The sequence below is a fragment of the Mus caroli genome, unplaced genomic scaffold, assembly GCF_978045245.1.
Source record: "Mus caroli unplaced genomic scaffold, Mus_caroli_1 scaffold_13, whole genome shotgun sequence".
NCBI lineage: Eukaryota > Metazoa > Chordata > Mammalia > Rodentia > Muridae > Mus > Mus caroli.
The window spans coordinates 21,946,923-21,962,276 of record NW_028227268.1 but is presented as its reverse complement, the minus strand read 5'-3'; the positions used below and the strand labels follow the sequence as shown (position 1 = coordinate 21,962,276).

At 45.1% G+C, this 15,354-nt stretch overlaps 1 protein-coding gene across 1 annotated transcript; it reads right to left on the bottom strand.

Moving 5' to 3' along the window:
• Positions 1-314: 314 nt before the first annotated feature.
• On the bottom strand, positions 315-4,621 carry LOC110304139 (keratin, type I cytoskeletal 16-like). The gene is given in 9 exon segments (XM_085829219.1): positions 315-409; positions 553-602; positions 694-914; positions 1,185-1,310; positions 1,397-1,558; positions 1,645-1,801; positions 1,975-2,057; positions 3,683-3,885; positions 4,186-4,621. Coding segments are annotated over 9 exon segments (1,533 nt in total).
• Between the last annotated feature and the right edge of the window lie 10,733 nt (positions 4,622-15,354).

Genomic DNA, 15,354 nt, shown 5'->3' with positions numbered 1-15,354 from the left:
ACCACCACCACCACCACCACCCCACCATAGAGAACTTCTGGAAAATTATGCAAGCTCTTTTGAAAAAAAAATCTTTTCACTGCACCTTTTTAAGTCTGAGGACCCAAGAGAAGGTCCTGACGGTCTCTTTACCTCCTCTCGCAATAGCTAAACATGGACATCACACAAATTTGCATCAACCAAAAAGCTTTATTAGCCTACCACCATGAGAGGGTAGGGGAGACAGATGGGGACTACGCAAAGAAAACAGGGTCCTGCCCCAAGCCCTTAGCTTCAGAGGCAGGTGTGGGTCAGGAGGCTCTAGGCAAAACAGATTAGTTTCTGGAACTCTGGCTTTGACTCTGGATGAAGCTGGTTCAGCCTTGCTCCTTGAGGATGGACCGGGGCTGGCAGGAGGATGAGGAGAAGACTGCAAAAGAGGAAAACAAAAAGGTGAAATGGATTCTAGGAGCTAAGAAAGCTGCCAAGCAGGGGAAGGAAGTTCTAGGACTCAGGAAAGAAGACCTTAGCCCTGACTCTGCAGAGTCAAGCTATTGGTCCCAGGAGCCTTACCTTCTGGAGAAGAATAGGACTGTCCAGAGAGGTGCTATGAGGAGGAGCTACTGGGATATGGGGAGAAGAAACAGGAGCATTAGATGTGCAGGGAGCAGCAGAGGCAGAGGTACTGTGAGCAAGGACTCAGGGCCAACTCACTGGACATTCTCGCCATCCAGCAGACGGCGGTAGGTGGCGATTTCCTGCTCCAGCCTTGTCTTCACATCCAACAAGATGTTGTACTCCTGGCTCTGCTGCTCCATCTCGCAGCGCAGCTGAGCGAGCTGCTCCTCCACACTGCTGATCAAGCCCTGGATCTGGGACAGCTGCATACAGTATCTGCCTTTGGTCTCTTCTAGGCTGTTCTCCAAGGATGCTTTCTGTGAGGGAAGAAAAGGGGAATGAAGATCAATGGTGATGCTCACCTCTGTCTCTGCTGGAACATGGGCACGTTACTTAGATAGGTACATGGATCTTGACCCCAGCTGGAGCAGTATTTAGAAGAGACATATTGGAAAAATGTTTCCCCAACATTCTGCCTTTAATTTCTCAATCTCTATAATGGATACCATGGTGCTTCCAGTCTCATTCCCTGGTGGCTCCTGAGGGATGGGGACTACTGGACTGCACTAGGGCCCCATTCTTCATACCATGCTGAGCTGGGACTGCAGTTCGATCTCCAGGCCCTGGAACACCCTGCGGAGCTCAGCCACCTCACTTCGGTTGCTCTGGATTAGATCACTGTTAGAGGCCACCTCTTTGTTCAGCTCCTCAGTCTGAGACAGAAGAGAAGGAAAGGTGTGAGACTCTCCAAAGCCTACCTGGCCAAGAGTCATGGAGTAGGGAGGAAGTGGGTCCCCACCTTTTTCAGGAACCAGGCCTCCACATCTCTGCGGTTCTTCTCTGCCATCTGCTCATACTGGTCCCTCATCTCATTCAGAATGCGGCTGAGGTCCACACCGGGGACTGCGTCCATCTCCACATTGACGTCCCCACCAGTCTGACCCCTCAAGGCACGCATCTCCTAGGAAAGATCACAAGAGCATGGTGACCTTTCCTGGGAAACTCACCACACCAGCCCTCCATCCCCAAACCCAGCAGGAGCCACACCTCCTCGTGGTTCTTCTTCAGGAAGGCCAGCTCTTCTCTGAGGCTTTCAATCTGCATCTCCAGATCAGCTCTGGACAGGGTCAGCTCATCTAGCACCTTGCGCAGGCCATTTATGTCGCCCTCCACAGACTGCCGCAAGAACAGCTCATTCTCATACCTGGGAGGAGAGAGGTCAAAGCTGAAAGTGGACCTGCTTTGTCCCTGCCCTCTGCCCTGTGCACTCTGCCCTGTGCACTCTGCCCTGTGCACTCTGCCCTGTGCACTCTGCCCTGTGCACTCTGCCCTCTGCCCTCTGCCCTCTGCCCTCTGCCCAACATTCTGGTTTCTCACTTGGTCCTGAAGTCATCAGCTGCCAGCCTGGTATTGTCGATCTGCAAAGTGGACTGTGCATTCTCCTGGGTGGCAATAATGATCTAGAAATTGAAAATGAAAAGATGGGAAGTCAGATCACCCAGAGACCCTACAACTCAAGGTAGAAGGACAGAGGGGAGCAAAATGAGCCACCCCAAGCTCAGCAGGCCAGCTCCTAAAGCTTCTGACAGCTGATTACATACTTCTCTACACAGCTCAGGTTATATGGGCGTGCACTCATGTCTACCATCAGCCCTATTGCTACATCCACTCCAGTAGTGAAACATGTGACAGGCCAGAAGCCTGGATGCAGACCCTGGGCAAAAAGTTCACAGAAACTTAGTCTCCTGGAACCGTGGCATCCCATATAAGGAATGCTCCAAACTTGTCCTTGCGGATGGATGTGTATGCTTTCTTTCAGTATTGTTTTATTATAGGTGCCTCCAAGCAATGACTTGCCAAATACCTAAGCAAAATTGAACTTCCTTCCTGTCCTTCACCAATGCTCTAGGTAGTCCTTGAGTTGACCATGGGCTTGGAATTCAGTAAAAATGTTGCCTATTCAGTGACATTCAGAATTTCCTTTAGTATTGTAAGAGAGATAGTGAGAAAAATCAGGCTTTACTATCTACTACATAGAGTTAGAAATCTCAGGGCAAGCTTAGCAACATAAGTTTAGAATTCTTATTATAGTTATGTATGGCAGAATACATTACTTATTAGTAGAAAGTCCCCTCACACAATCACTTAGAATAAAAGCCAAGTCGCTTCCATATACAGGAATTCACAATGGTTTAGGAACTAGATCAGGCTGTGGTTTTAGAATACTGCATTATTCATGAGGTTAGCTAGAGTGGAACTACCTAATTAGAACCATGACTTGGGTGTGAAAACCCTTGCCCTGAGAGTATAAAGTCCTCACACCTGATTTTTAAGAATATAACTGACCAAGCCGGGCATGGTGGTGCACACCTTTAATCCCAGCACTCAGGAGGCAGAGGCAGGCAGATTTCTGAGTTCGAGGCCAGCTTGGTCTACAAAGTGAGTTCCAGGACAGCCAGGACTATACAGAGAAACCGTGTCTCAAAAACAAAACAAAACAAAACAAAACAAACAAAAAGAATATGCTGACTTTGTCTCAGTTGTTTTATTGCCCAGTTCCTGCCAGTCTTTGTGTTTGCATTCCTCTGTTCTGTGTAAGAGTCATTAAGCATCTGGTAGCCTCATTTGTACCTTGCCAATGTGTCACCTAACTTCCCTATTTTTCTTCTATATAAAAAGTTTGTTGCTCAATTTGACATTACATTCAGATACAACACACTCCCTTGTGTCCTTGTCTGTCTGTCACCCCCTTCTCGCCAACTCCTTGCCCACCTGTACTGGAACCCCAGTTTTCCTGCAGATGGAGGACCCAATTGAGGTCTGTCTGCAGCACCCTATCCTGAGCCCAGAGTTAAGGAGCTAAGCTTGCAGCATAAAGTATCCTCCAGGAGATTAAGAGTCAGGGTCACAGGTCCATCTGAGGCATGGATGTTCTTAAAGGACATCATTCAGGCACTGCTCTGGATAACTATGACCACTAACCTCCAAAGGTCTTTAGTCTTCTTGCCTATGTATTAGACTCTCTAAAACTATCTTTGCTAAAGGCCACTGTAGTTCTAACCTCTCATCCACCAGAGCCACCCACCTTGCTCTTCAGGTCCTCAATGGTCTTGAAGTAGGTGCTGTAGTCTTTGATCTCAGTGGGCTGCTGCCTCTGGTACCAGTCCCGGATCTTCACCTCCAGGTCTCTGTTGGCCTCTTCCAGGGCATGCACCTTGTCCAGGTAGGTGGCCAAGCGGTCATTGAGGTTCTGCATGGTCACTTTCTCACTGCCCACCAGGAGCCCATCACCAATACCACTGGCAAGAACACCACCAAGACCACCGCCAAGACCACCACCAAAACCACCACCAACACCACCGCCAATACCACCACCAAAACCACCACCAACACCACTGCCAAGACCACCACCAAAACCACCACCAACACCACCGCCAATACCACCACCAAAACCACCACCAACACCACTGCCAATACCACCACCAAAACCACCACCAATACCACCGCCAACACCACCGCCAATACCACCACCAAAACCACCACCAACACCACTGCCAATACCACCACCAAAACCACCACCAACACCACTGCCAATACCACCACCAATACCACCGCCAATACCACCACCAACACCACCGCCAATACCACCACCAACACCACCGCCAATACCACCTCCAAAACCACCACCAACACCACCGCCAAGACCACCGCCAATACCACCACCAAAACCACCACCAAGACCACCACCAACACCAACACCAAATCCATCAAATCGACCACCAAATCCATTACCAAGTCTTCCACCAAAACTGCTGCTGCTGAAGCTCCCACCATAGCCACCTCCAATCCCACGGGCTCCCCCAGAGGAGAAGCGAGAGGAGGTAACCGACATGCCCCCATAGGTGCTGGGAGCCCAGCACGATCCTCCAGCCAGGACGGAGAACATGCGGCTAGAGCCACCACCGATGCCACAGGAGCCCTTCATGGAGCTGGAGGAGGTGAACTGGCGGCTGCAGGTGGCCATGCTGAGGAACTGGAGAGTGTGGACAAGTGAGCAGGGAGAAGAGAGAACTGCTCTGTGGAGGCTGCAGATGCTGAGGGTGCCTCAGACGCCAGGTTCTTTAATATGCACCAGGGGAAGGCGGTACCTCCAACTGCTGACTTCAGTTCCCCTGTGGATTTCCTCAGTCAGTCCTGTCTAACACCCCACTCTGGATTGTTAAGCCCAGGGTAGTCTCTGTCTCTCTCTCTCTCTCTCTCTCTCTCTCTCTCTCTCTCTCTCTCTCTCTCTCTCTCTCTCTCTGTCTCTCTCTCTCTCTCTCTCTCTCTCTCTCTCTCTCTCTCTCTCTCTCTCTCTCTCTCCCTCCCTCCCTTCCTCACTCCCTCCCTCCCTCCCTCCCTCCCTCCCCCGTTCTCTCTTCCATTGCTGGCTCAGAGTTCCTGCCCAACTCTGTGGTTGTGAAGCCAAGAAAAAAAAACCACACAAATTCAAGTCAGTACTGATACAGGTTGTGTGGCCAGAAATGGGCTTCTGTTCCTGGAGCCTGAAGGGACAACAGTGGGGAGGGCTAGGTGCAGGCAATCTCTGGCAGGCAGTAAACCAACCAATCCCTGCCCCACCGTGAGAAGCTTAGTTGGCAGGAATGAGTGCATTGATACCATGCCAAAATATCTTGCGATACTGTCCTACATATCTCATAGTAGACCTAGGTTGTTCAACAGGGATCCTGAAGCCTTTCACCTCCTCTCTCTGTGCCTGCTCTCCCTCCACAGGAACAAGTCTGGGCTGGGTAGCTGCAGTCCTTTCTAGTTCTAAAAAATCAGAGGTTTCCATTCCCATAGGATCTAGTTTGCATTTGGAAGCTGCCTTTGAGGCACCAGGATGACAAGAGTGGTATCCACCATAGCATCCACACACTATGCTGCCACAGGCCCACCCTGCCTCTCACTCACTGCCCAGTACAGGAGGACCTTGTCATCCTTCTGGGCCTCAGTTCTTTTAGTCACAAAGAAGCATGCCTGCAGGACCCTATTCCTGTGTTCAGCCTCTCCATCCTCCCTCTGCAGCCTTGCTTTTCGATCCAACCTCCATATTCTGACTCCTAACATAAAACCCCTGCACTAAGAGAGTGCCCAGCCACAGCTCCTCCATGCCACCTCCTGCCCTCACCCACTCAGGGGCACCCCCTTGCTCTGCTGTGAATTCAGTAGGAGGGAATTCTATCCTGCTTCTAATACTGTCTGTGTGTCACCAGCCCTATCCCCACTCTGCCCCTCCATGGGCCTCAGAGTTCCCATGTGGAAACCATCTTGCCCAGGAACTGCCTAGGCTAGGCTTGGTGTCTTTGTTCGTCCAGTGTGCACAGGGCTTTGCACTGGTAACGAATACCTGTCATGCTTGCTACACACTTCTCAGAAGCAGCCCCACGGTGGGTGTTCTTCCCAACACCAATCTACAGGTGACAGAGGCTCAGTAGGCTCCAGCAACATCAGACTCTTCACTATCTCTCTCTGCACCTTTCAAATTCACATCATGTCTTGATCCTTGAATTAACCTTGTAGGTGAGAATGAAGGGCACAGGTGTCTTGTTTCTGCACTCTCCCCCAGAAGTCCCCCTAAGCCCTCTCCCACAACAAGCCTGGTGAGTGTGCAGGCAGCTTGCCTCTGTGTTTTCCCTCAGAAGCACAGGCTGCTTGCTTCTGCCAGCTCCCACATCCCCCACCCTAGGCTCTTTCCCACAGCAAGCACTGTGGGACACACAAGTGGCTTGCTTCTGCAGCTTGCCTTGGCGATTTCGCTCAGAAGTTCTGCTTTCTCCAACCCCTGCTTCCCCCGCCCCTGCAGAAAATGTGGGGATTCTTCCCCCCCCCCACCACCACTCCAAGAGGACTCAAGGAGCCACAGGTGCCCGCTTGAGTAAGACAAATGACAAAACTCCCCAGCTTCAGTGGCACCGAGACTAGCACTCTCCCAGATAACCAGGTGCAGCCGGTGCCTGTCCTTGGAGAAAGGAGATTAGGGTCCTACACTTACTTCATAGAAGAAAGGTAATCGGGGGTCACAGACAGTTAAATGGCTGGCCATAAAACTAGTTCCTGATAGCCCCACAAATGATAATCTTTAGGTCGGGAGAATCCCTCTCTCACCCTCCAGATTCTGCCCTACCATGGTATCGTGTCTGAATTATGACTTATTTTAACCGCCATCCCTTCCCTTCCCCCTAAGCATTCAAAGAATTTCTAACTATGCTGTATATAAGTGCCAAGATACCCAAGCTCGTGGTCGCACTCTTGACCTACCCGGTGGGAAGGTTTGAGATCCGGGTGGAGACTCATAATAAAGGACTCTTATGCAAAATTGCAGGGGACTCTGCAGTTCTTGAGCTCTCCTGGGTTTCCCTCAGAACTAAGGAAAAACAAGAGTGTGGTGGGAGTCAACCAGTGCCACTAAGTGTATAGAAGCAAAGCCAGAAGTCTCCAGCCTCCCATGATGCCTTGCAGGCAGTTGCCTTGTAAGTCCATTCTCACCTACCTGCCCAAAGTGCTTGGTAGGAGCTCTGACCACAATGTGTTGTGGAAAACCCTGGTGCTATTTGTATTTTGATGCTAATTCTGTGTGTTACCTGTTGATTCTAAACTAAGTTTGTATGGTGCCCTTGGTTCACAAGGCGAATCAACTGGCCTAAAGAAACAAAGGTACAGCGGCAAAGTGTGGGTTTGTAAGAAATGCGGCCCAAAAAGCCATGGAAATTTGGAAGCATGGGGCCGGCATGGCAGCGACCTGCCATGGGAACTTAGGGAGCCAGGAGGACAGATTTCAGAGCTTCAGGTCAGAGAGTCTGCAGAGATGAGAACAGACCCTCCTGCCCACCTGTGCACTGCCAGAATAGCATGGATTGCTTTTTAAATAATTCATGCTACAACAATGGGCATAGATTTGGCCCGAGAGGAAGGATGGAGTTGGGCCGAAAAACAGTCTCTTGGATACCATGGGGCAACACCCAGGGCACTTGACTCTGTCATTGTCCTGTTGTTCCTCTCTTGAGTTTACAGGAGCCCAAAGAGTTTTGCCTGAGTTATTCTGGGGTAGGAACGTTTGTTTATTGCTACCTCATATTATTCTGACCTGTTGGCCACTCAACTAGAGGTTAAAATACTCTGCGGTGGTCTATAGTCTCTTCTGGTCTTGGTCCCAGCAGTGGTCTCCAGGCCTACTAAAAAAGAAGAATTCATATGGGACGTATTAGTAAATCAAGCAATGAGTGGTCTCATTAGAGAAAGGAGGCAGGAGCACACACTTTAGGCAAGGGGAACTGAGCTAGCAACAGTGGCCTCTACCCTGACAGACAAGGGGCTTCAATTCTCTCCTTCCCGCTGTCACCTGCCTGTGCCACTCCCAGGGTACACACTTTTAGAACAGGGGTGTGATTTTCTCAGAAGCCCTCTTTGCTAACAATTTTGTCTTTTATAAGTCAATGTACAAGACACAAGAATATCCTTAAGGGTGTAAGTACCCCAAAAGTGAAAGGCTTAGGAGGGAAAAGAGCAACAGAAATCAGCACATGCTGTCTTGAAAGCTAAGTCTTTCTGTTTGGTTTTTGGTATTTCTGTTCGGATTGGCTTTTTGCATTTCGTTTTGTTTTTTGAGACAGGGTTTCTCTGTGTAGCCCTGCCTGTCCTGGAACTCACTCTGTAGATCAGGCTAGCCTCCAATTTAGAGACCAATCTGCCTCTGCCTCTGCCTCTGCCTCTGCCTCTGCCTCTGCCTCTGCCTCTGCCTCTGCCTCTGCCTCTGCCTCTGCCTCTGCCTCTGCCTCTGCCTCTGCCTCTGCCTCTGCCTCTGCCTCTGCCTCTGCCTCTGCCTCTGCCTCTGCCTCTGCCTCTGCCTCTGCCTCTGCCTCTGCCTCTGCCTCTGCCTCTGCCTCTGCCTCTGCCTCCTGAGTGCTAGGATTAAATTCATGCACCACTACCACCCATCCTGAAAACTATCTTTAAAATACTGGAATATAATCTAAATAGCAGGGTCTACTATCACCCATTGTCTCCCCTATATGTTTTGGAGACCCTGAGCTAGCCCATCTGCAGTCAACCACGACCCATATCTTTATATCGTCTTTCAGGGCCTTGAGCTGGCCCACGTGTGTTCCTTCTGTGCTGTCTTTGGAGGACTATTAGTCAGAACGTTCTGGAGCAAACTTCTTACCTAATAAGAACAAGATTGAGATATATGTTTGGGGGAACATACCTGATTATTTTTAAAATTATAGATATATTGCCATTTTAAGAGACAGTTTTGAAATGGTAATAATTTTGGACAGGTAGGAAACTAAACAGAGAGCTTAGACTTGGGGATTTTTGTCTATCCTTTCTGTGGAGAGCTTTTGGGGTCACTTGGCAGGAATCTGACATTGGGCCAGAACAAGGAAGTAAGTTCAGACAGGAATCTAATTTTAGGCTATAACAAAGAAATAGGCTTCAGGCATGAATATGACTTTGGGCTAGGACAAGGAAGTAGGCTCGGATATTTTGGTTGTCCTGAAAAACCCTTAGAAACAGTGATCATGGGAGTTTATTTATTGCCTTGCTTGTTTCTTGACTATTTGTATTTATTGTACCACTTGGCCTTATTACTTGCACGTAGTTAAAATGGTATAAAAGCAGATTGTGAAAAAAATATACCTGCCTCAGCCTCAGAACTGTCTGGGATTATGCTACAATGTTGTCTAATGGTCTTTTTTCTTTTTAATCCTCACTCCTGCACTGAAGAACTTGTTGATTGACTGAGCTGGCTTGGTCAAATGGCACCTCAATGTTGGAGCTCCAGTAATCAGTGTACAGTGAAGAAGACCACAGGAAGTACATGCACGCGATGGAAAGTAAACAAGATTTGGGGCAGCAGTGAATAAACATGGTAGGAGTACAGGGTAGTGGTAAAATGTGTTGTGTGTATGTGTTTAGAGTTATGCTAAAATCTAGAGAAGCGAAGATAATTCTCGTAGATGCTTTTAGTCTTTGGACCCTGACTAGAGGTAGTTTACACCCTAGACATGAGACAGAATGGGCTTGAGAAAAGCAGTCTATCAGGCTTGCCTTAGTGAAAGAGAAGGAAAATGAACAAAACATTTCAGAGCTCTCCTAGGGATAGGAGGAGGTCGGAAGATGTCCTGCCTCCTCTCTGGCTCCTACTGGAGGAATGCTTAGTTCTGGTTCTGGGTCCCTTAGGCAGGATATCTGGGTTCCTTTGGGACATCTAGTTCTCTTCCCTCTTTGTCTATTGTCTGTCTTTTGTGCACCAATCTGTCCATGTCTGTCAATGTATGTCTGAGTTTTCATTGAGTTGTTTGAATGTTGGTCTGTGTTTCATGTTCAAAAGAAAAAAATGGTTAAAACTTTATCTACTGGTCATTCACCCCTTCATTTAGTTTTAACTCATTTTAAAAACAAAAAAAGCAGTCTCAATTGGCCTTTGGAACCCTGCACCTGTAGCTAGGAGTCTAGCATAGCTGGAGAAGTCCTGCCAGGAGCTGAATGTCTGTAAAAGCTGCTCTTAAAGAGGCCAGCAGTTTCTTGGCTTCTATGGCAAGTAAGCTGATGGTTGGTTTTCCTAGAAAAATCTCAATGACTGTATTTATTGGGTTCAGCAGTGGCAAGGTGCTGCCTTCTTGAAATTATAGCTAGAAAAAGTAAGAATTTTGTCCAGTCTAAATATAGAAGATGTGTGTGGCCACTTCATTTTTGTTTCTGACTGATTTTAAAAGTATAAATATGTTCTGCATGTCTTGGTTATAAATTACTGACTTATAAGTTATTGGGTATGATTAAAATTTTATAACATTGGTAACAGAAAGTTGGCTTAAAACTGGTAACTCAGGGTTGGAGTAATTCAGAACAGCAGCATGTGGCATAAGCCAACCCAGGGAAACAGGTCTCTAAAGATATCTCTAATTGGGATAATATTTTGTGTAATTCTTATCCTAGAAATGAGACTTATAAAAGATAGCATCTAGGGCAGTGTCTCTTTGAGGTATTGAAAGCTGCACTGTCGTGTGTTCATGTGCACAAATTGGCAGCCAAACTTTGTAACATGGGCGATTCACTTGGTGGTTTTAGAGAGACTGGATTGTTTGTTGGCGTTGAGTTTTGCTTTCCAACGTTGTGGTTGTGCGCTGGAATTGCCAGGGAAACTTGAAGATTGCAGTTAAACTGCCAATGTTCCATTGGCTGCAGTTGGCAGTTCGATCACAGGCTCAGGATTCTAACTCATACATATCTGTAATTAAGAAAAAATCTGGCAGGTAGAGATTGTTGCAGGGTTTGTGAAGGGTTGATGAGGCTATGGAACTTGTGGGGGCATAGCAGCCTGGCTTGCCTACTCAGGCTGCCATTCTAGGAAATTCTTACAGAATTCTTATGGATTCAGAGGATTGCTTTTATACTGTTCCTTTGCATTCTGGTGATTGCAAAGGGTTTGCTTTTAGTGACCTTGTAATTGAAGTGACATGAAGCAATGTCATTGAGAAGTTTTGCATCATAGAAGTCCTACATTATGTCAAAAATTTGTTGCTGCTTCAATATAGGAAGTAAGGACTTTGAGTCTTTCTGTGTATATTATTCATTATATGGATATTTTATTAGCTGATCCCTCTAAAGGCATTTTACTTCAAACCTTTGCTCTTATACAACAAGCTTTAAAATTTTGAGGAGTGGTTGTTCCAGAAAAGATTCAAAGATAATATCTTTTTCTTTTTTCTTTTTTTTTTTTTGTGGGTTTTGTTTTGTTTTGTTTTGTTTTTGTTTTTTGAGACAGGGTTTCTCTGTGTAGCCCTGGCTGTCCTGGAACTCACTTTGTAGACCAGGTTGGCCTCGAACCCAGAAACCCTGTGCCTGCCTCTGCCTCCCAAGTGCTGGGATTAAAGGCGTGCGCCGCCACCACCCAGCTGCAATATCTTTTTCAATATTTGGAACATAAGTTATATATTAAACAAATTGTGGCATAGAAAATTCAAATAAAACAATTTACTTACTTTAAATGATTTTCAGAAGTTGTTAGGAGATATTAATTGGCTAAGACCTCATCTTAAGCTTACCACACAGAAGAACTTAAATCTGTTTGATATTCTGGAGGGGGATGTAAATCTTAATTCCCCTCGACAATTAACTGATGAGGGATGAATGGCTTTAAAAAGGGAAGAGGAAGCTATTAGTCAACAACAGATACATTATATAATCTATGATCAATTGTTGGCTGTTTGCATCGTTGCTACAACTCACATGCCCACAGCAGTCCTTTGGCAAAAGGGACCATAAATGTGGGTTCATCTTTCTTTATCTCCAAGTAAAGTTTTAACACCCAATTATGAAGCTGTTGCTGTATTAATACAGAATTGTAGGATAGAATCAAGAAAGTATTTGGGGAATGAAATATTTATTATTCCAAACAGCAATTAAATTGGTTATTGGAGGATACTGAGATTTGTCCTATGGCACGTGCAAACTTTTCAGACAAAATTGATAATCATTATCCAAAAGACTAGTTATTAACAATTTCCCTCTATGCATGCTTTTGTATTTCCTTTAAATTTATACATACAGCCCATAGAAAATGGGCTTACTGTATTTACTGTATTTACAGAAGCCCATTTTCTATGGGCTGCATGTATAAATTTAATGGGAAAGGCAGCATGTGTGATTGGATCACATATTCATTCTCTTGAGTTCCCCCCTGCTTCAGCACAAATAATTGAACTACATGCTGTAGCTGCTGTTTTTGAAATGTTGAAAAATTCAACTTTTAATTTGTATACTGATAGCCAATATATAGCTCATAGTTTGAAGTTACTTAAAACTGGTCCATTTTCTGATACTGCTAATTCTCAAATTTTGTGATTATTCAAATACAACTCAATTTAAGAGAACATACTGTTCCTTATTTTGTAGGACATTTAAGAGCTCATACTGGGGCTGGTGAGATGGCTCAGTGGGTAAGAGCACCCGACTGCTCTTCCGAAGGTCCAGAGTTCAAATCCCAGCAACCACATGGTGGCTCACAACCATCCGCAACGAGATCTGGCGCCCTCTTCTGGAATGTCTGAAGACAGCTACAGTGTACTTACATATAATAAATAAATAAATCTTTTAAAAAAAAAAAAAAGAGCTCATACTGGATTGCCTATACCCCTTAGTCAGGGCATGCCAGAGCAAATTTGTATGCCCGGACGATTATAGGCCCTACACAGGAACAATTAGCCAAACAATCTCATTCTTTACATCATCAAAATCGTAATAGCTTGAGACATCAATTTGGCATTTCTAGAGAATGTGCAGGTCAAATTGTAAAGACTTGTCCTGAATGTCCTCAGTTTCTTTCTGTACCACATAATGGTGCTAATCCTCAAGGACTTATACCTAATCAATTATGCAAATGGATGTTACTCATATTTCTGATTTTGGAAAATTAAAATATGTACATGTGTCTACTGACACCTTTTCAAGCTTTCTAATTGCAACTTCATTAACAGGAGAAGCAACTAAATATGTAATTAGGCATTGCCTACTTTGTTTTTCTATGCTTGGTGTTCCAAATCAGATTAAAACAGATAATGGAACTGACTATTACAGTCAAGCATTTGAGATGTTTTGTTGACAATTTAATATTACCTATATTACTGGGATTCCTTATAACCCTCAAGGACAAGGTGTTGAGAAACAGTTACTGTGGAACTTTAAAACAATATCTTCATAAAATAAAAAGGGGGGAGTTATACCCATGTACACCAAAAATTTATTTAAATTATGTTCTTTTTATTTTAAATTTTTAAAACATTTGGATGCCAAGGAACTCTCTGAGTGTCTATGGTACCCTACAACTAGGCATACTTATGCCTAGGTGAAATGGAAGGATCCACATACTGGCACATGGCATGGTCCTGATCAGGTCAGTATTTAATATGGGGAAGTTTTTTCTGCAGGGTGCTGAAGGAACATGCTAGCTGCCAGAGTGATTGGTGAGACATGCTGATGCTGGGACAAAGAATGATGCTGACCTGTGAGCTTGCTGAGTGCCTGACATTGGAGACTGGGAAGCTGTATTAGACATATGTTCCTGACCTACCTTTGCTTGCCTATATCCCAGATGGGACAAGCTGCCTTGCCTCAAGACTTTAGAACTTGTGGGGCAGAGAATCAAAAAGAGAAGTTTTAATGACTCCTCTCTTCCCTTTAATGTGATCAGTTATTCTGACTCAATCATAGGCTACTCTAGAAATCAATCCAATATTGGAAATAGCAGTCTTCATTTTGAATGCTGGTTCTGGACAGTTTCAGAGACATATTTGAAAGTTGACCACTGCCTTATATGAAGTTACATTTGCAGTGGATAAAACTGGGACAGGATCTGGATTTGGAACAAGTGTTAGTGTATATGCTAAGGCTCCTAATCTTTTATTAATTGGTCATGTTAAAATGTTGTTCTATAATATTTAATATAAGTTGTATTGATTGTACACTTTCTACATTGTGTTTGTTTGGTTGGTTGGTTTTGGTTTTGGTTTTGGTTTTGGTTTTGGTTTTGGTTTTGGTTTTGGTTTGGTTTGGTTTTGACACAGTTTTCTCTGTATAGCCCTGGCTGTCCTGGAACTCACTTTGTAGACCAGACTGGCTTTGAATTCAGAAATCCACCAGCCTCTGCCTCCCAAGTTCTGGGATTAAAGACATGCACCACCACTGCCCGACTGATTGTACACTTTCCAATTGTTTTAGTGTATTGAAAACTGGCATGTCTGTTATGGTGGTCGATCAACCAGCTTTTGTTGCAAGTACTGCAAGACCTCAGTCAGGCTTTAAACAGAAACAAGAGGGTAGTAGGCTTGAGTGTTGCTGATACAGTTTAATTACATTAATAGCTAGCACCACTGCTTCGGCAATTGCTTTGACACAAGTTACAACAGCTACTTTTGTTAATCATTTAGCAAAATGTTACTAAAGTTTTGAGTATTCAAGAGGACCTAGATATGTGTTTGGAACAATGGATTGACACTCTTTATGATACTATTCAAATTATTGGAGAGGAGGTCCAGAGTCTAAGAGTAAAGAGCCATCTCAGATGTCATGCTAAATGCCAATGAATTTGTGTTACTTCTAAAATTTACAATGATGGTCACTATAATTGGGAAAACGTTCAAAGGCACTTGCAGTGTATAATTCCAATCCCTTTCCTTTACCTAAGAAAGAAAGGATAGAGAAGACAAAAGGTCACCAAGCCATCTCAGTTAGTTTACAGGTTCTCCAAAGCAGGAGTGAGGATTAAAAAGAAAAAAAAGAAATTAGACAACATTGGCATAATTCTAACACCTCTCTGGATGTTTTAACTTTGCATAGTGAGATTATGAATTTAAAGAATGCTGCTCTGCTGAGCTTTGATGCTGCAGATACAGCTGATAAAATTATTCATGGCCTGAGGTCTGTATTTCCATCTTGGTCAAGCTTTAAGAATGGCATATATGGCTTGATCATGCTAGCCCTTCTTGACCTGTGAATACATTTATTCCTGCCCATTGTGATAAAACCTGTCTTTAACAACATCAACATGTTGGTGGCCAAAATGTGTGGCCTGAAACTAAAAATTAACCCCCAGACAGAGTTATTAATTTAACAGGCTGCCAGCCAATGATGGATAAGTTCTGCACAGTGCCTTACCAACCTAAGACAGACCATGACCGGTAAGGAAGACATTCTTGTCGAATGACCTAAGACAGGCAC